The sequence below is a fragment of the Nelusetta ayraudi genome, unplaced genomic scaffold (genome assembly GCF_046127955.1).
Source record: "Nelusetta ayraudi isolate G7.1 ecotype Tasmania unplaced genomic scaffold, CSIRO-AGI_Nayr_v1 ptg000132l, whole genome shotgun sequence".
Taxonomy (NCBI): Eukaryota; Metazoa; Chordata; class Actinopteri; order Tetraodontiformes; family Monacanthidae; genus Nelusetta; species Nelusetta ayraudi.
In genome coordinates, this window is record NW_027466182.1 from 110,916 (window position 1) to 130,974 (window position 20,059).

The 20,059-nt window shown below is 46.4% G+C and overlaps 1 protein-coding gene across 3 annotated transcripts; it reads left to right on the top strand.

Moving 5' to 3' along the window:
* Window positions 1-44: 44 nt before the first annotated feature.
* Window positions 45-20,059, top strand: LOC142904834 (TLC domain-containing protein 4-B-like). 3 transcript variants are annotated; one of them, XM_076051191.1, is made up of 7 exons: window positions 45-180; window positions 7,151-7,320; window positions 8,509-8,598; window positions 10,163-10,221; window positions 10,446-10,540; window positions 16,063-16,136; window positions 17,116-20,059. In XM_076051191.1, exons 1-7 carry the CDS (start codon window positions 151-153, stop codon window positions 17,432-17,434), a joined length of 837 nt encoding a protein of 278 aa, XP_075907306.1. In that variant the 5' UTR covers window positions 45-150; the 3' UTR covers window positions 17,435-20,059. The 3 variants fall into 3 exon arrangements, with proteins under 3 accessions (XP_075907306.1, XP_075907305.1, XP_075907307.1); XM_076051190.1 differs by lacking the exon at window positions 16,063-16,136; XM_076051192.1 differs by lacking the exons at window positions 45-180; window positions 16,063-16,136 and adding an exon at window positions 1,353-1,538.

Here is a 20,059-nt window from a genome sequence, read left to right on the forward strand (position 1 = left end):
GGCTATGTTGTTTTGGTTCCTCTCATCTTTGGGTGCATGTTCTCAGAAACGAAAACTATTAAACATGCCACAGAGGCCACTGTACCGTTTGGACCAGAGCTTTATCATACAGAATGAGCTCGTTGCTTTTCTGACTTTCCACACAGCAAGATGGAGATTGAGCACCCCCGTGTTGTAGAGGTGAGTACTGTCACAGCGCCAATGCTGCGTTTCAACTTCAAACTGCAAAGTGGACCTGAATTACTGGACGTATACCCCAGGAAAATGAATGAATGAATTAAATTGTTGGGTTCAGCTTCATATCATTTTTAGTAATTAGGGCGGGAGGCCCTGAACCTCTGTGCGTATTTTCCAGCAACATTTACTGTTTCTACTTACTTCTGTTCTTTCTTAGTTCTTAACCAGGCATACAATTAAGTAGAACCAAACCAAAGACATCAAACAGGTTTTGTGTTGTCTTTCAAAACAAGAATATTTTGAACGTCGCTAAATCATTTTTTTTTTACAGGATGACATAGTTTTCGCGGATTTCTGTCTATTTTTTTGCTTGTTTGTTTTTCTTACTTATTTTTCAATTTCATTCGGTTGTTTGTTTGTTTGTTTTTTTTTACTATGACCTAATTCTGATGCGTATAATAAATTCCCTGCTGGTGGGTGGGCGGGCTGAGGATGCATCATATCGGTCTTAACTGCCGCCCTTACTGCTTAGTCACCACTTCCTGCCATAGTAGTCTCCCAACGACATTTCACATCCGAGAAGCCCTTTGCTGGGGGAGAGAGAGAGAGAGAGAGAGAAAGTACAACCACAGTGAGTAGGATTAGATGTTTGCCGGATTTTGAGTTGGAATCGGGCTTGCATCGCTTGCTGCCTCGTACGAGTTTTTTTTTTTTTTCTCCCCCTCTCTCTCCAAGCCCGGATCCCTTCACAACGCACCGTGGCTATAAATAGATTCGTGCAGCATGATTGGGTATACTCTGGAAATGTGCGTGCGTGTGTGGCGCACGCGTGTCTGTGTGTGTGTGTGTGTCTTTAAGAATTCCGCTGTAATGTGAGCCCTATAAGAGCGAGAGAGAAAGAGAGCTTTCACACACACACGCCCACCCACAGGAACCTCCACCACCACTAGCAACACCAACACCACCTCATCCACCGCCTCCCCATCCCCATCACCTCGTCGTACAAATCGAGCGTCGAGCGTCGCGATCCGGCGAACATGCAGCACGTTTCGGCCCGGCGGACGGGATCGTGGACGGCGGACGACGAGAAGCTGGTGCCGCAGGCGCACGTCCCCGCTGCTGCTGCCGCCGCCGCCGCTGCCGCGTCCCCCGCAACTTGTTAGCGTGCCCGTGCGTGCGTGTGTGTGTGTGTGTGTCAGCGAGTGCAGCGAGCTAAAGAGTCGCTCGGCCTGCTTCGCCCGCCTTGTTTACCCCCAAAGAAATGTCTCGATCGGATCGGAGTGCGCCTCCCTGCCCGCGATCGCCGCCGGAACGCAGCTGAGAGAAGTGAGACGCTAATTCATCTTGATGAGAGAATCACGGTAAGTGCGTTTTTCTAAAATACGCCGTCGTCGTCGTTGCTGCTGTTGTTGTGTTCTCTCCCTCTCTCTCTCTCTCTATATATATATATATATATATATATATATACGTGACGCCTCCTTTCGCTGCAGCACAGTGTTGTTATTTATTTTTTTGTCCTCCCTCCCTCCCTCCCTCCCACCCGGCCGTCACTAGCGACGCCAGCAATGCTCGGCCCCGAGCAATGCGGCGTGAGTCGGCCTTGCGTTGCGCGACTTCCATCCGATTCCTCGGAGGCGGGGGGTGGGGGGTTGCGATTGCGATTCTGGATTTCGGACACATCGCCACGGTATTTTCGTACCGCACGCGCTTGACGTATCGGGGTTAATGTGGGGTTGGTAAGGAACCCACCCACCCCCGTCTTACGCAAGCCTGTGCAAACCTCTCAATCCAAGTCGTTGTTGGAGGAGAACCCTCCAAGCTGGCTGGAGGACACACTTCCCTCACCACCAGCACCAGCAGCACCGCGTGCTGGTAACGCAACATCCCACTTGCAATGCCAAAGACGTAATCGGTGTTGTTGGGATTGCTCCATTAAAGTAATCCAACTACTGATTAATGAGTACTCGTTTGAAAAGTAATCGAATTACTTCTTTCACTACTTTGGTTCAGAAGTAATCAATTGCTTATGATTAATCGCTTTAGTTTAAAAATAATAATAATAATAAAAAAACAGTTGCTCAGTGCTTTGGAATGAACTTTATTAAAGTGTCAATTTTGCAATTGCAAATATTGCCTCTGTCCTCTTAACATGAATGAATGTTTGCTCTCTGGACACAAACCACGCATTTCACAGAATGAACTCATGTACAGCATTGGTGCCTTTTGCACAGCCCATATTGTTTGAATACTCTGCGATATTGTTGTTTCTCTAAATTTCAGCCCTTTTGTGCACAATAAGACATGTTTAGCTTGCAAAAATATTTTTTTCAAGAAGTAGTTTAATTACAGTGGTGGAATAATTAGTAATGGATTACTCACCAACACTGGGCGCGGTGCAGAATGCGTTCTGCAAACCGTGCCCTGTTCAACCTGAGCGCTGCTTCAGTCAAAAAAAAAAACTCCTCCCTAAATCTTGGCTGGTGAAGTTGTATTTTAGACTTAAATCCCCTGCAGGCTTTCTTGCGCTTTGAACTTCAAGATTCATTCCCCATATTTGGGGATGCACTGCTCTGTCATTTCCAGTGTTGGACAATGGAACCCATGCTGTTCTCAGCACCACAGATCTTGAGCCTTGTAAGTAAGTCTGAACTTGAATCCCACCCCACCCCGACCCAGAGTAAAGCTCGCTCAAGTTGCACTCTCCAGCCCACGTGCTGCACCCCCACCTCTAAAGCAGCCATACCCACGTTGCGCCGGGTAAAGTCAAAAATAACTAGAACTGTGTCCCTGATGAGCACGACTGAGCCTCGATGCATGAGGGCGTGACCACACTTTAACTGTCACCCAAAGTCCACCTGCTTAGAAATGCAATAAAAAATAAAAGAAACAACCCGTCACAGCGAGACACAGGCACGGCAGGAAGTGTACGAGCAGGTTCACACCTGCGGTTCCCCTCTCCAAAAGACGATCACAGTTTCCTGTTTTGCGTTCGCCGGAGCCTCTTAGCGCTTTGGCGCCGCCGCTCATTGGCAAATTAGCTTCTTTACGAGCGTTAAATATTTGCGCAGGTGAACGCGTTCTGACCCGCTCGCCCGTCAGAGGGGTCGGCTGAAACCCGAGAGGCCCCTTGTCGCTCTCGTCCACCTCAGCTGTCTCCTTCCTCTCCCTGTAGCCTCAAGTTGACCTCTGCTGCCTTTCGCCCTTGGCAGCCGCCAGTCCTGCGTTGGCGGCAGAGAGAGCAGCAAACACTAGCTTTTATGTACCTGATTCAAAAGAATCGCCTGGGGTGCTTTTGTTTTTTTTTTCATCCGCAGTCCCACAGTAAGATCGCAGTGAGACTCGGAGACCCTTTTAAAGTGTTCCTCTAGTCTGGGGACTCCAGGGACATGTGAACTCTTTTTTTTTTGGAAGCCCCAGCTTTTTTACCCTGTTGTGGGGCAATGTGAGTTTATCTTTACAGGTGACCTACAGTGCTGGTACACAAGCAAACAAACTTCTGTGTTTGTTCGCTTACTACTGTACTGTGTACGTACTGTGCTTTATACGGGGGCGGACGGGGGGGGGGGGGTTAACAGTGCCCCAATCAAATTTGTTTTCGCCCTCAATGCCTATGAGGAATTGATTCAAATCCGTGAAGAGTGTGTGGCAAATTACTTATTTTTTTTCAAATGATTCCAAGGCTCATCTTAGCTGTTGGTTATCAACAGGAGAACAAGCCCTCAAGTGTGTGCGAGCCGGCAGGGGAGCGCAAACTTCTGCCGAGTAAGCATTGTTGGCAGTAAACAAAAGTGACTTTGAGAGTTCAGATGACTGCAGCCAAGCCCCACAGCAGGACAAGTCAGCGGAACACAGCGCCGGCACGCGACTCCGTGCTTTGATTGTTCAGTGTGAGCACGTCCCGTCCTGTCCCCCCCTCCTGACCTTTTGCTTCTGATTATGAGCACTTGATCCATGCAGTGCGAGTTTTTGGAATTCGACCGGCGATTTAAAAACGGGGGGGGGGGGGAACGTTAGGATTTTTGGTAGAACGTCTCTGCCTCGTTTGCCTGTGGTACTCCTCAGTCACGCGCACAGGAAGAACCTGACGATCCGCAACACGTCTTAACCACAAGTCGTTTCACACATACCGTCCGTGCCGCTCGAGAATTCTGCCAGGGTGCATCCACCGAGCTCCCGAGTTTATTGGCAAGAAGAACCGATTGCACTTTGTTTTCCTTCCAACCTTTGGTGCTCACAGGTTAAAGGCAGGAAACTGCCATCGTTCCAAATGTTATAGTTTTGTCTGACGGCTTCTAGTCTGACTTGAAAACTAAACTCTGGGTATCACTTCCTGCTTTTTCGACCTGCCCTTGGGAGCGCCGGGATCCTGTTTCGTGACCATCGGCATCTAATCCACCGATGCTGTCCGACGCCATCCAGTTTTTCATCTGCGTACGGCGCCGTGTCATAGTTTGGCCTGCGTCGCGTGGATCCCGCTGCGTTGCGTCTTTGTATTTGGCGCTTATTAATAGCGCTCCTCGCACATAATTGAGGCTCAGTCTGCTTTCGGCGGCGCCGGCGTCAGTGTGCATTCGTGTGTCGTCTTATCGGTCCTCGTCACGGCGTTGACTGGGTTGTCCCAATTTTTTTTTTTTTTTTTTTTTTCGGTTCCCTTTCATCCGTCGTATTCGCGAAGTGAAAGCAAGCTGAGGCTGAAGTTGTAGCTGGCCGCTGCTGGCTGAGAGTCGGCGCGTTCAAAAAATGCGTGGTGTCCCAAATTCTGGCACTTGTCCTTTTTTTTTATTTACGTCTCAAAGCGAACAACATGTGGTTGCATTGAATTATGTGCGAGCACATTTCGCATTGCTGCGCGCTAATGAGTCATGTTACACATTTGTGTGCGTGTGCGGGCGTGTGTGTGCATGTTTTTTTTTTTGTTTTTTTTCCCCAAAGCAAACAACAAAGTCCATGACAGACCCGGTGACATTACTATGTTAAACAAATGAGGTTTGGCGTAGAAACTCGACTCTATACGGTTTTAGAAGCTGCGCTGAAGGCACAACAACTGGATTCTGCTGAGGTGGCGATACTCGATGCCACCCCCCCACCCCCACCCCCCTCTCTTTCTTTTGTCTAAGGAGGCAGTTTTCTTCTGTAACGTTACACCAGGGAGCAATGCATTCACCAGCCGGGATTAGCTCGATTTCAATCGGAGGAAAACTGAGGCCCAACTCAATTTCTATTTCGCGCCCCTCCTTCTTCTTCTTCTCGGCCTCTGAGCCTTGTTAACTGAGTCACAAGGTGTCTTTGTGGAAGTCTACCCTACAAGACGAGACGCCTCATCAGAAAAGATTGCGGCATCTGCGATGTTTTTTTTTGTCGTTCAGTTTCTTTTTTTTTTTCTTTTAGACTTGCGGGAGATCCGTCCTGCTATTACATTGCTTGCTGCGCCCTAAGCATCCTTTTTATCACGTCAATGTGTGCAAAACGTCGGAATGCAAAAATAAGTAACAAAGGTCGTCTGCGAATGTCTGCTAGGGTTGACTGTTGCTGTTTTACAATTGGTTAGATGGCTCTGTAAATATTTGCATTCTGGGTTTTTTTCTTTCTCTTTTTATTTAGATTTAACTCCTTGTTTGGCGTTTATGAAGAAAAGGACAATTATTCTGCAAGAATTTGCGCACCCTGCCCCCTAAAATGTCAAAAGTGCAACAGTGGAGATGGCGGAGCAGTGGCGGGGTTAGGAATTGAAATGGGACTTGGGTTTGGTTGTTTTGTGTCTCCGTTGATGAGTTGATGATTTCCTACGTTCCGTCACTGGGTTTGGTAGGGGGACGTCCGTCGGGTTCCTCCCAGAGCCAAGTTAAAAATTGACCGGAGTGTGAATGGCAGGTGTGCTGCACATTGTGCTGGTTGTCAAAGGTCACGAGATACCCAAAGACACCAGCTGGTGAGGTTTGGCTGCCCCTCCAAAATGCCAAGTGGAAGGAGACTTGAGATCCAGCTGACTCGGGGTTTTGAAATCCCGCCGTGATTGAAGGATACCGAAGGTGACCACGTCCGTGTTTGCAGAAACTGGTCCGTTACGAAGGTACAAAGACCGTACCGGCAGCTACCTGTTTACTCCTCCTGCTTATCTTGGTCAATTGGTTCCAATCTGAAGTCCTCGCTATCAAATACTGCCAACCGAGCTTGAAAAGAAGCATGTTTGTGTGCTCTTCTCTGTACTCCATCGCCATTCTCTCTTTAACTTTGTGTCCTCAGCCCCTTTTTTTATTATTTATTTATTTATTTATTTTTAATTTTGGTACGTGTCACTGTTGCAAAGCAAATTGTAGCCTTGGAATCCTTTTGTGTGACAAAAATGCTGTTTTTCAGGTACAAGCACTTCTTGGCATTGAACACTTTATACAGAGTTACTCCTTGGCATCCGTCTTTATACTTTCTCAAATTGCATTGAGCTCCTACCATGTACCCGTCCCATCCGGTGCTGATCTGCCACCGTTGGGGTGCTTGTGCAGAAACCAAGCGTCGTCAATAAATTCCTCCATCAGTGTTGCGTGCGCGAGACGACGTGGAAATTTTCAGATTCCGATTCGGATTGGAGACGCAGAGAAGACCAGGGATCAAAGACCTGCACCTTCCGCTGATTGTCAAGGTGATAATGGGGCACAGATGGATGTGAACGCGACGTCGTAACCATTCTGGTCACAAAAGGTGCCCCTCTGCATTTCGGGTCGTTGCCAGCAGGATTTCGGTTAACAGTGGCATTCATTTGGAGCATGTTTCATGCTCTTTGCATGGGTTTTTTTTGCCCACTGTGCTCGTTAGTCCAACGTCAACAGTCGCTTCTCGCTATGCTTCTTTTTTTTCATGACCTTATATCTGACAATGATGAAAATTGCGATCACATCCATTCCGTGGTGACCGACTCTCACACTTTATTTTTCTCTTTTTTCCCCCTTCTTCGCCCTTCCCCCCCCCACAACCGCAGCGGACTCGGGTGGCCATGGACCCATTCAGCCAACTCATCCTCGCCATCTCGGTGACCAGTTTCCTCACCTTCCAGTGGCTCTTCCACAAAGTCAGCCCCTGGGTGTCCGTGCGCGTCAGCCCCGGCTTCCTCAACCTCAGCGACAAGCAGAAGGTGGAATGGAACTCGAGGTAACCTGACGTGAACCCTGCTGTCACGTCGACCCCCCCCCCAAAAAAAAAAAAACGAAGGAAAAAAAAAAAAGAAAGTTGCTCACGGGTTTTCTTGCTTTTGCGTTGCTATTTCAAGAAGTCTGCCCACACATTCCCTGTCGTACTCTACCCTCTTGCGCTCGTGGGTTGTGTTCTGTGTGCTGCTGATGAGATTCAGGCCTGTTAATTTGGCAAAACAGAAAACAGAAAAAAAAAAAAAAAAATTCAAGGTCTTTTGCAGCTCACAAGACAGCCGCATCTTCAAATTTAACAGCGCTACCACTTCCTGTGCTATATCGGCGTTCCTGTTTGAACAAACGCATCGCGTGTGTGGACGAGACCGCCGTCGTCGTCGTCTGACAGATCACGCTGTCGTAGCGTTGCAGCTTTTTAGTCCAAATGACAAGTAGGGGAGGCATCGAGCGCCCTGCTGTTCACACTCCTCACTGGACCGTTTGACGGGAACATCGCAGATAGCGTCCGGGAACAATGAGATCAGAACGGCGTGTCTGTACCTTCAGGGAGACGGACAGACAGACAGACAGACAGACAAGCAGATGAGCGCTGAAATCTCGGCCGAAGATTGAAGATTGTTTGCCGAAGGGAGAGATTGTGGAGAGAAGCAGCCCGCTGAGCGAGATGGCATAAATCATTCATTTTGTTTTTTTTGTTTTTTGTTCTCTGTTTATCACTCTTGAGAGCTCTGGTGAAAGTGGAGTGGCTGGCCTGGCTTATGAGCAAATGAGAATTAATGATTGCTGTAGACAGATAGAGATCCCTACTGGGGGCCCGTAACTGTGCTATTTAAAGTTTTACCGTCGGCGTGGGGCCGGCTCACTGACGAGAAGCGCCGCGCTGTCTTGCCGACTTTGGCGGGACCGCGCGCCCCTCTCCCTGACCCGTCACGCTTGTTTAATATCTTCATCTAATTGGTCTGAGTCTATGCGGAGCCCCTGACAGCCAATCTGCAGTTTTGCTGTGAGAGAACTTAAAAAAAAAAAAAGGGGGGGGAGGGGGAGGGGGGGGGGGGGGCAAGAAAAAAAAATCCCAAAACGGCAGCCACAGACATTTCTTTCATGCGCCTATCGAAGACATCGTAACAAGCGTGTTAGCACACATGAGACTTTCTTAAAGGCCCTTTCTTGTCTGTTTTTTTATTTATTTCAGGACGGTTTCAACCTTTCACGCATTATTGGTTGGAATCTTCTGTCTCCACATCTTGTTATTCGACGATGCCGTCAACGAAGACCCAGTCTGGTGAGGAACCTCCTTCACGTCGCACCACTTTCATTCTTTGCTTACGATGCCACGTTACCATGGGTGTTGACATTTTGGTTTCTTTTCTCTTGGTTTTTTTTTCCCAAATGGCTCAGATTGTCCTGTCTTGGCTTAGAAATTGTGCGAAACGCCACGACTTGAAAAAGGAGGGAAAAAGAATAAACAGTGATTTATTCCTTCTCTTTTGTTTCAAGCGAAAAGCATAACGTGCTCCGTCGGCTGCTTTGTTAGCATATTAGCGTTATGGCCATTCCTACTTCGTTCTAAAAAGCCTTTTTGGAAACGACCCCAGCCGAGTCATTTCTCACCTGGCGTGCCATCATTTTGCAGCAATTCTTAAATCCCTATGTTTATCTAACGTGGTCAGGGAGCCAACAGGCAGCGGTGTGAAAAGTGGAGGCTAATCTTGGAAGCTAATTGGACTAGCCTTGTGTTTATCGTGTTTTTTGCGCAGGCACATGAGATTTGTAGGTAGTAGTTCAGCCAGGTTCACTGATTCCTGTCATTGGCGGGAGGCGCGATGGCTTGACAACATTGCCCTCTGGTGAGTTGCCATGTTTTACAAAGCCAGCGTAAAATAGCCTCTTGGTCTCAAGGCTAATTATTGCCTTGGCCACATAAGCAAAACATCGAAACCTTCTGTTTCATCTTTGTCTTCCACTGGGGTTTTTCAATACAGCGAGGGGTCGTTCCTCACAGAAATCATCCACATTACAACCAAAGGGAATCTAGATTAGCTATAATGGAACCCAGTTGAGCTCTGAGGCAGATTGGAAACCTTATTTCTTTTTCTGTACAGCGTTAGCAAGATGAATGGGGAAGATTTTGAGAGTTGAAATCTGAGCAATACAGCTGCCGTGCACGGTTCTAATATTGGAAGCCATGCTGGGTGGGTTTTTTTTGTTTTTTTTTTGGTGAAGGAGAGTAGGGGTCATCTCAGGCTGATGGAAAAGAAACACCCGGCCTCTTCAGGTGCTTTCAGTGCAGATCCTGAGGCGCTCCATTGCATTGAAAGGCTGCCTGATGTGGTTCACGGGAGAGAAAAGAAACAGTACATTTTTACTCTTGCACCTTTTTGCCTTCTGGGAAAACACAATACTTGAAACCGAAGCCATAAAATATATTTGTACTTTTTTTATGACATGTTCTCCCGCAATAATGCTGTTGTTTAGTCGTGCTGATGCTGCTGCTACTTTTTGGAATTTTCATTTGAAGTGTTTTTGAAATGCAGCAAACCTGAATTATTTAGACTAGCTAAAAAAGATTGCAACCCATTTATTTATTTATATATTTTTTTTAATTATCATGAATTCATTCATCTCTTGGCAATTCCCTCCTTTGTGCCGTGGTGGAGTGGAAGCAGGTGCGGCTAGGTGGTGATTTCCAGGCGGCAGTAAAAAAAAACAAATGTGGTGGTGTGATGTTCGGGTTTCCACCGCCACTTGAAGTCAACTGCGGGAGTTTTGTTTGGTTTTATTTATTTATTTATTTTTTGTCTTTTCCGTTGTGAATCCGCTCAGAGTCGCTTGTGTTTTCCCAACAGGGGAGATCCCACACTGGTGAAGACTAATGTTGCCATCACAACAGGCTACCTCATATCTGGTAAGAGACCGATTATATTCCGTGAACAACTGATCAGGAGGTGGTGGGGGGGGAATTGAGCTAAAATAAAAATGTGTGATCCGGTTGTATGTAATGCACAAATAGCCACACAATGCAGGACTAAGTGTCAGTGTCTTTTCTTTGTTTGCACAGTTAACCGACACTGCGTTGTCTGTCTGTCTGTCTGTCTGTCTGTCTCTCCTCCCCCTTTTGTTGTTTTCCAGATCTGCTGCTAATATTTTACTATTGGAAGGCGATAGGCGACAAGTTTTTTGTAATTCACCATCTGGCAGCATTGTATGCTTACTACTATGTACTGGTGAGTGCCCTATTGTCCAATAGCAGAAAACGTGCAGGCAAGATAGGAGGGAGACGAACCAAGGGCGAACAGCTGCGTCCCGCCGCGCTGGGCATCGGGAGCAATTCTTTTTTATTATGATTTTTTTTTTCCCCCCCGCGCCGTATTTTCCTTTTTTCTTTCTTTTTTTTTTCTTTTTTTTTTCTTTTTAGCCAGCGACCGCCGCCAGATGTGCACGAGGCGAGGTCAGTGTTTGCAGGACCTGCACAAGAGATAAATCCCCCCCCCCCCCCCGCCCGGTCCGAGCAAACACGGCAGATCGCCGCTTTGACCTTGATGGTTTTTTAGAAGTTGTCCACACAGACAATTTTTATTTTTTTTTTGTCTTAAACATATGTTCGTTTCCCCTCACGTTTTTTTTTTTTTTTTTTTTTTTTAATTTACGCACAATTTTATATTTTTACATGTGCTTAGAGTCTTCTGCTCCGTTTTGCAGCAGCGTTAGTGCACCACTTACAGGCCTTACGCGAGCGCTGCAGCTCTTGGTGATAACTCAGTACGACGCCGTTTCAGGTGCGAACTTTATTTTATATGGATACATTTCTCAATACAAAAACAATTGGCGTCATTGTTTTGTGTTTTTACTGTAAAAATATATCTATCAGACTAAAGGCCTCAGAATCCTCTGCGTGCGTCGACTCGGACGTCACTGCGTGCCGCCGGTCGCTGGTTAAGTACGAAACCCGTGCGGCGCGGCGTTTTAGGTAACGGGGCGACGCTGTTCACTCTTGGTTCAAGTGTTAAAAAAAAAAAGAAAAGAAAAAAAAACCCTCTCTAGGTCGTCAGGACCTGTGGGTAATCATTAAGGACATGAATGACTATGGTATTTTTTGCATGGAATGCTCAGTGATGGTACTGGCTAATGATCCCCCCCCCCCCCCCCCACCCAACCTTGCTCTCTTTACGATTTTCTTTGTTTAACTGACCCCCCCCCCCTCCTCTTTTTTTTTTTTTAAATGTTGTTTGAATCTTTTTTATTCCTTTTTTTTTTCCCCCCCACCCCCACCCTGAGCTTAGCCGCGGCTGAATGCTTTACAATAACCACTGTGTGCATGCTGGCAGCTCGACGCAGGCAGGGCTCCTCTCTTTGCCCATTTGTGCATGCCGACCAACCGTAATTTCTCAATGACTCTCCTGCCTCTGTGTACAGCGCCTCTCGCCTGTCCGCTCTGTGCCAGAACCGAGTCCTGCCTCCTCTCGCTCTTCCGTCGCCCGAGTGACTAAAAGTGACCGAGACGCAATGGCGTAACCCGGAGTGCATCGGCTCGATGCACTCTTTGGGGGGGAGGGGGGGGTGTTGTTTTTCCACGCACAATCACTATTTTCTTTCCTGTTCTTCTGTGTTCAAATTGGGCAAAGTAAAACAAACGCGAAAAAGGACATGCGGTGAATGAAGTGCGAAAGATTCTACCTCCGAACGCTCGCTTCGGAGGGGGAAAGGGAAAACAAAATGTTGTTTTACGCGACGGCCACGTGATCGCGAAAGCACCGCAATGGTTTGTTCCTGGTTGGGCTAAACCCAGCAGCTCAGACCCTGCACATGTACACTTTAATCCTCCTGTCTGCATCCTCGTCACAGGCTTGGATAAGATCTCAATGAAACAATACATGCAAAGAAAACCCGAAACAAGCACCTCTTATTCGAAGTATAAGAGGCCATACTGTCACTGGACACTCATGACTGTTTCTTGAGAAACACTTGGAATAACGACACGATTAGTCAGCCGCCGAAGGGCTTAACCACCTAAAGTCAAGTGTGTAATGTTTGGAGATTTTTTTTTTAAGAAGAAACGGCGACATCAAGTGGTTAGATTTTAGATTGCAGCATATTTCATTCTCCATACCCCTCCTGAGCTTGCCAGTGAACTACGGTGGCCTCTGCCCCCAAATCTGGACACCTCGTTCACCTTCTTCTTCGCTGGTTTATTTGAAGTTACAAGCAGTCACCCTAAATACGAAACGCGCTGTCAGTAGAGCTGTATTGTCCACATCAGGCTTCCTTAGAAATATGGTGTCGAACTGGGAGCGAGACCCTTTATTGCTCTGTGTATATTCTTACATATACATGAGAAGCATTCTGAGGGTTGGAAAACCATTTTGCCAATTACTTTCATTGTACTGCAATTATACACTTTCATTAATGTAGTTTATGGGCGGTATATTAAGCTTTTATCAACATAGAAATTAAAAAAATCAAGCCAAATGTTACACACTGGACCTTTTTTGCTCGTTAAGAAGATTGGCGCATAAGAAAAATCATGGAAACAAGGTTAATTTGACAACTTCCTCTAATTCGCAGCGAAGGTTGTACTCTCGCTTGGGCTGGTTTTGGACTTGATCCAATCGGAACTAATTAAAAAATGTTGAAACGGCTTAGCGCCAAGAACTCTGACGTTGCGAACGTTCAGAGCACCTGATCGAGAGCCTGCGACCTGCAAGAATAATGACAACTTGCCCAACTGGCGGTAATTCCTCAAAGCCATCGTTCTCCTGGTTTAGTTTACCTCCTCTCCTTCTGGGAGCCGCGTAGCGTCGTCCTTTGGATAGCCTCTTTATTTTGCATCGCTTCATCGTTACTTTCGCTTTACTTTTTTTTTTATATATATATATATTTAAAGTAATAGGCAACTATTCTGTGAAAATTTGGCTCTGCATTATATGCGACCGCGCTAAGTTGCGGCCATAGAAATCGTTCCGGCTACTTCTTGATGTCCTCGTCTCCAGGCTCCTAACACCAGGTCAAATTTGTCACCCTCTTGTCAGTCTCTTCTCAGTTAACGTGTTGGCTGTGTTTGTGGAGAGCATTCATGTGAAATCCCCGACAAATTCCCCGAACCCATCATGATGATGAACCCGCGGGATGAGCAGGGGGTAGTTTTGACCGGTTTTATTCCCCCGCTGTTGGGACATTTGAGTGACATTCAACCCAATCCTGTTCCTCGTGATTGGCAGACTTGATTTAGAAAAGACAGCGCCAAGTAAACGTTAGCTGCATGCCTAATTCTTGTGTTCTTGTGTTGCTTCTTCTTCGCTTCCAAATGCGGCGGCATCACTTTTCTTTTTTTCTTTTCCTAATATACACGGTTGTCCTCTAATACATCTGTCTGCGTGTCTGTCCGTGTGTGTCTCTTCCGCTGACATTAACATAAATAGCCCTCCTACAAACCCTACATGCAAAAAAAAGAAAAGAAAAAAAAAAGCACAAAACAAGATCAGGTCGGGTTGTGTCTTCATGCAAAAACTACCACAAGGTTTGTGTTGCTGTGAAAAAACAAAAAACAAAGTTAGAAACATTGGCAGGTCTTGATCTAGATGGGGACTTCTTCATTCCTGTCTTGTCTGCTGCTATTTGCTGTTGTGTTGCACTGAGCAGTTACGATGCCCAGTCACAGTATGGACTTACCAGTTCCTTGGGGTATTAGCATACTGATGCTAGACGGAAAGGTTCACAGAGTATCGTCGGGAAAACAAAAAAAAACAACCTGTTGACTCGCAGACATACCGTACAGACGTTTGTGTCATATGTAGTAAGTATGTTTCAGTGAGCCGCTCTGGTTTCAGCTCCCACGGTAAGTCCTCCTTGGCCGCCAGCCCGACTGTGAATTACACCCTTCTTTGCAAGCCGTTGCCTGGAACTGAGTGCTGCGTTTTGCCAAGACTAAATTGTGGAAAAAGCACGCCGCAGCACTCGGCCTCTGCAGTTGCAAAGATTGTTTACTTCGCGCCAGTCTGGCTGACGGCACAACGCTCTCATTTCCGACTTTGTGTTTGATATTCGAAGTGTGTCAAAGGGCAAGGTTTTAAGTTTGGGCCGTCCTGAAAACCTGTTGCATGTCAATTCAAAATCTCTGCGAAATCGCATGGATTTGCTCATTTCCAAATCGGGGGTAGAAAATTTTCAAAAGCAGTCGGCGATAAATCCAGGCACAAGTAAGGCCAACCCTCCCAAAGTTAATCCCAAAAAACAGAAGGCATGGTTTTCAGGCCCTACCAGGCTTCCAAAGACTGACAGCTTTGGTATTGAAGTTATTGCTTCATACATCTGCATGGCTTTCGAATCCCCCCCCCCCCTTTTCATGAGTAGTGGCTGACTGTACATATGATGGATGTTTTACCCTGTGTATATGAAGCTCTTGCTGTCACCTTTCAGTGTTGACTGATGTTTTCCAGATGCGCTGCCATGTAGACTCGGCATATTAAATAGCGAACACGGGCATGGGCATTGGCGTCGGCAGGTGTCTCGAATGTTCTCACGACTTCCTGGGATGGCTTTGTTAAAGGGATAGTCGGGTCAGTCTGGTGCAGCTGCACTCCAGCTTTGACTGGTGGGGCCACAATGGGTTCTAAAATGTGAATGAGGGGTCACAGCAGTAGCAGATGGATGGAGTGTTTTGTTGACCCACCTCACAGGAGAAAAAAATTCTATCATGGGACACGTAGAAAACGTGCTTTAATGTCAATTGAAAATGAACAAAAGCAAAGTTGGAGCAAAATCGGTGTCTTTGAAGCCCCACGGTTTTTAGCTCTTTATTGAAATGCCTTTTGAAACGCTGAAACAATGGATGAAAAACAGCTATTTTATGGCTTACTGACTATTAATACAAGTTCTTCAAGTTGGGCGGGCCGGATTAAAAAGTTTATTTGTAGATTGTCCACCCGCGACTTTGGCTGTAACCATTTGAACTCTTGAGTGACTCATCACGTTCAAAAACATGGATGTTGTGTTTGGCTTTGGGACCAAATCTGTTTTCTTTTCACTCGAGTAAATTGATGACATTTTAGTTTTGTTCAGTAGACTATCCCTTTAATAATGCCAAAATAGGACGTTTTATTTTTGTGGGGCTTTATCGGACTAAAAACACTCTCTCTATTTGAGATGTACTCGCACAACGGCGGAACGAGTGCTTTTGTTGTTGCAGCATCCCCGCGTCGCTCACGTGTCGTCGCGCTCTCGCCAACGTGATCAGCCGGTTTTTATCAGTGGCCGATGCCAAGAAGAGAGCAGGCGTGCCGACGGGACCCCGCGGATCTCGTGCTCGCCCGAGAATCGCACCTTTTTGAAAGACTTGAATGAGATCAGCGGTCGCATTCACACTGCGGATGAATTGCAACTCAAGGGTTGCGGTGCTGCCAATCGGCTCGGCTCCTTTTGCACACTTGCGCTTCTCTCCATTCACAGTGACGTCGTCGGGGCGGTGAATTGAAAAGGCCGGGGCTAATTTTGGTCCCGGAGGAAGAGGGCTCTCTCTTTTAGATCAGCCAAATTTAGGCCTATATTTAGCGAGAGCTTCTATTTTCAGCACCGTGCGCTCCCCACACTCCCTTCAAATGAAAAAGCACGAATAATCGTGCTGCCGCTTCTGAAGGCGTCTCCGGGTTTGAAGGCGTCCGCACTTGCCGCCGATTTTTTTTGCAGTGTCTTGGCGTCTTGTTTTTGTCCCTTTCACGTGTCGCTCCTTCCTGTTCCCACCTTGTTCTTCCAGGGCGAAGGAATGCTGCCTTATTTTGCTAACTTCCGTCTGCTGGCCGAGTTCTCGACACCATGTGTGAACCAGCGGTACGTTCCTTCACTTAAAAATCAAAAAACTGTGCTCCCTATATTTCTGAGGATTTTATTTTGAAGGTCCGACATTCTGCAGAATTCTCTTGTCCAGCTTTCTCTAAAAAATAACGTGCGCTAGCCTGTCAGTGAACTCCCCTGAAAGACGAAAATTTTTATCATTCTTTGCTTTCCCCACTTTTCAAAAAGTGTGCAATTCTGAACTTTGTGATGTCACAAAGGGCAGTGACACCTCCCCTGGGTAAGGGACTACACCCCAAGCCCGATCTTGGTTCTTCCCTTTTGACACAGTCTCAGTTTCGTCTCCTTTTGCATATGTGAAAGGTCCGGCAAAGCATCCGGGGGTCAGCAGGACGCAATTTTTTGGTGGAACGCTGTAAACAAGGGGCTAAGTCTGCCAAAAAAAAAAAATTGAGATGTCGAGATGCTCTTAGAACTCATGCTGCTCTTCTTCAGTTCAAGATGAAAAAAAGGCCTAAAAGTACCTAAAATGTAGGACCTTCTGTTTAGAAAATTTAGTATAAGATTGTTTTGTTGTTGTTTACATGTTATATCTGGCTCGTGCGCTAATTTGGTCATATTTCAAGGCTCGGTGTGTAAGATATAAGATGTATAAAATGGCAAGAAAGCCAATTGCGAACTGTCCCGTTTTCTGATGTCTACTTAATTTCGTGTCTTACTTACTGGCTGTGTCAGGCTGAAATCTTGAAAATCAAACAAAACAACCTATTGCTGCAGTATAGCCACCTCCTAACGAGTAGACCCTCTATTTACGTGAATATTCATGCTTAATATTACAGATTGAATTCTCAAATTCATAATTCTCAGTGTCTACATTTTGTCCAACAATGGAAATTTGTCCGACAGTTCTCTGCGTGTAGTTGCAAAACATGCTCTTATTTTGACGACTCGACTTCATTTCAGCTGGGTCATCTCGCCAAACCCTGACCCTTCAAGCCTTGTCTCCTGTTTTCAGCTGGTTCTTCGAGGTGCTCGGCTACCCCAAGTCCTCTCGGCCCAACATGGCCAACGGCGTCGCCATGGCGGTGGTCTTCTTCCTGGTCCGCATCGCCGTCATGCCGGTGTACTACAGCAGCATGTACTCCGTCTACGGCACCGAGGCCTACTACCTGGTGCCCTGGGGCGGCCGCGTGGCCTGGATCTGCTCCAGCATCTGCCTGGACGTCATGAACGTCATGTGGATGCACAAGATCGCCCGCGGCTGCTACCGGGTGCTGCACCCGCCGCGCCGCGCCAAGGCCGCCGCACCTCAGGAAAACGGCAAGGCGGAGTAGCGGCGGCGGCGGCGGGGTCGGGAGGAGCCAAAAATGAACACCCCTTCAAACAAGCCGCTGCCGCCGCCACCGACTCGACCGGCCTAACGCGCAACGGTTGACGTTTGAGGACGGGGAAGCAGTGAGGGAAAGCAATTTTTCTTCTTTTTTTTTACGCGGTGGAGGTGGCGGCGGCGGCGGCGGCGGCAGCGAGGCGAGCTGAGACACTCACGATGGACCTCTGTAACCGGCCATCCGTAAACCATGAAAGCGACCGCAATTTTAGCAATACTCTGTGCACGGCCACTCATTTTTGGAAATTTTTTTTTTTCTTTTTTTTTTCTTCCTTGGACAGTTTCCCACCGCTGAGAAGGAGTTCATCCTGGTACAATTCACTGTCTCCCCCCCCCCAGTCCCCCCACCCAGACACAAATTGTCAAAGTTTACTCTTCTTTACATAGTCAGAAAATGTGTTTTCTTTCTTTTTCTTCTTCTTCTTCTTTTCTTGCTCGTTTGTTTTAAACTTTTAAGCTGCTGTTGTCGGAGAGCCCCACGATTTAAAAGCGGTGAACCGTGAGTTGCTTGACATTGAAACGATGGCTCGAGGGAACCTTGTTTAGAGCATTCTGAAGTTCCTGGTTATTCATTAGTGCCGTTAAAAGTCGATTTCAGAAGCCTAATGGAGGAATGGGGGGGGGGGGTGTGTGGCACTCGAGGTAAATTTCTATTAGGATCACAGCCTCATTTCTTCTCCTTTTCTTTTTAATCTTGCTGGTATCACGGCCAAAAAAAAAAAAAAAGGTTTTAAAACAATGGCTGGTTTTTAAACAAGGGGACTCCTGTATGGAGGTCCTTGGTCACGCTTAAAGGGAAACTGAATGTTCACACGGTGTTGGAAAACAGACACGCATGAATGAAAATGTGCATTGATTTTTGTTTGTTTGTTTGTTTGTTTGTTTCTGCGATTAGTTTCCAAACTGCTATCTGTACAAGGCTCTTGCCAAAGGTGAGGAATAGACTCTGAAGGTTACTGGGTTCGCTTTTACATCAAGTGTCCGAATGTGATGCCTTTTTTTTTTTTTTTTTTTTTTTTTTTTTTCTTTTTTCTTTAACAGATTTTAATTGCGGGGTAAATAGCGTCACGTCACAAACTATTTCTAACCTGGCGAGGAGTCAGATGGAGTGTTTTTCGAATCCTCGGCCTCTGTCATCCTGAATCTACCCAGTAAAAATCCCATGGAAGGCGTTTCTGACAACAACAGCAACAAAAAAAAAAAAAAAAAAAACAGAGGACCAGCTGGTTAGGTTACTGCTAGTTAAAGTCGGGTTGCAGCAGCCCGACGCTTTTTAATCTTTGTGAATTTTGATCGTGAAACTCTTCCAAACGCCACTGGGGGGGGGATAAAGTTCAAGTCTGTGGAAAAAAAACAACCCGGCCACTCCTATAATGACCAAGGCTGATTCTTTAAAGGAAAAAAAAGCTTCTGAAAAGGAAGTCTTACTGCTCCAACTGGCATGCAAGGATAAAATATATCAGTGATTTTATTTTATTTTTTCACATCTGATGCCTGTCTAACGTGATTTAGCCTTATTTTTAAAGTATTTTAATGTGAAACCGATTGTTTGTGGTGGTTTTGTTTTTTGTTTTGTTTTTTATTTGTGCCATTACAAGAGTGCCAAGCCGTCACCCTTTTTGATTTTAATCTTTGCGATAAGTTTGCCGTAACTGCTGTGGCCGGTTATTGCGAGCGCCGGTCCGTTTGACCGTGTAAAGATTCTCACTTTCAGCTCTCCACGACAGGCAGCGAGCGCACCGGCGCGTTTAGCGAATGTTTTGTAGCACACTGCGAAGTTTTGTCACGTCCCGCTTTGTTTTCGTCACGCGGCGGGCCCGAAATACTTTTCGGCCGCTGAAAATTGGAATGCGTCCGAGTCGGGCTGTAGAAAGGCGGGCTCCTGTGTGCTGTGGAAGGTCATGCATGGTCAATATGGTCTTCTTCATGCACCCTTTATATCTGCATGTGGTATTGCATGGGGATTGCATTTTAAACGAACTAGGATGTACATTTTTGCGATACTTTTCTCCCCATCCCCGCTCCCCCTTGTACTCCCTTGTACATCCTTTTCTTCGTACATGTACATAATGTTTACTCGAAACGTTATTCCTGTACCGTGCCGCCATTTAATCCACAGAGGAAGGCGACGAGCACACCATATTTAACGTAGTATCCCCGCAGAAATAATCAGTCAGGGTAATACTTGAATACTAATCAGCACAGCTTTTATCGATCCGGCCAGTGCACATTACATTACTCCCATATGGGCATATTTGCATTGTACGCGTGCCATTGTCATATTGCTTGTTTTTTTTTTTGTTTGTTTGTTTTTTTTGGTGTTTTTTTTTTAATGTTTTAATTTATTAATTCAAGAGAAGCGGGTGGTGAAACGATAGCAGACGCGAATGGGCAGTGCCGCTCTCGCCCTGGTTTAAAGTAATGCTGGTGTCTGTTGTTGTCGAATGTTGTACAGAGGAGAGGTGGAAGTGTACGGACCGTTAAGTGACATTCTGTGAATGTATCGGAGAGGACGGAATTGTCATAAACATTTTCATTTTTGTTCTTTACAATAAATGCCAAATTTAACTGA

What these genes read in the sequence shown, in the direction of transcription:
- LOC142904834 (XM_076051190.1), top strand. Translation starts at nt 151, where the DNA reads ATGGAGATTGAGCACCCCCGTGTTGTAGAG. An exon ending in AGCACCCCCGTGTTGTAGAG is followed by an intron (nt 181 to 7,150) that starts GTGAGTACTGTC and finishes CCACAACCGCAG; the next exon opens with CGGACTCGGGTGGCCATGGA. An exon ending in AACAGGCTACCTCATATCTG is followed by an intron (nt 10,222 to 10,445) that starts GTAAGAGACCGA and finishes GTTGTTTTCCAG; the next exon opens with ATCTGCTGCTAATATTTTAC.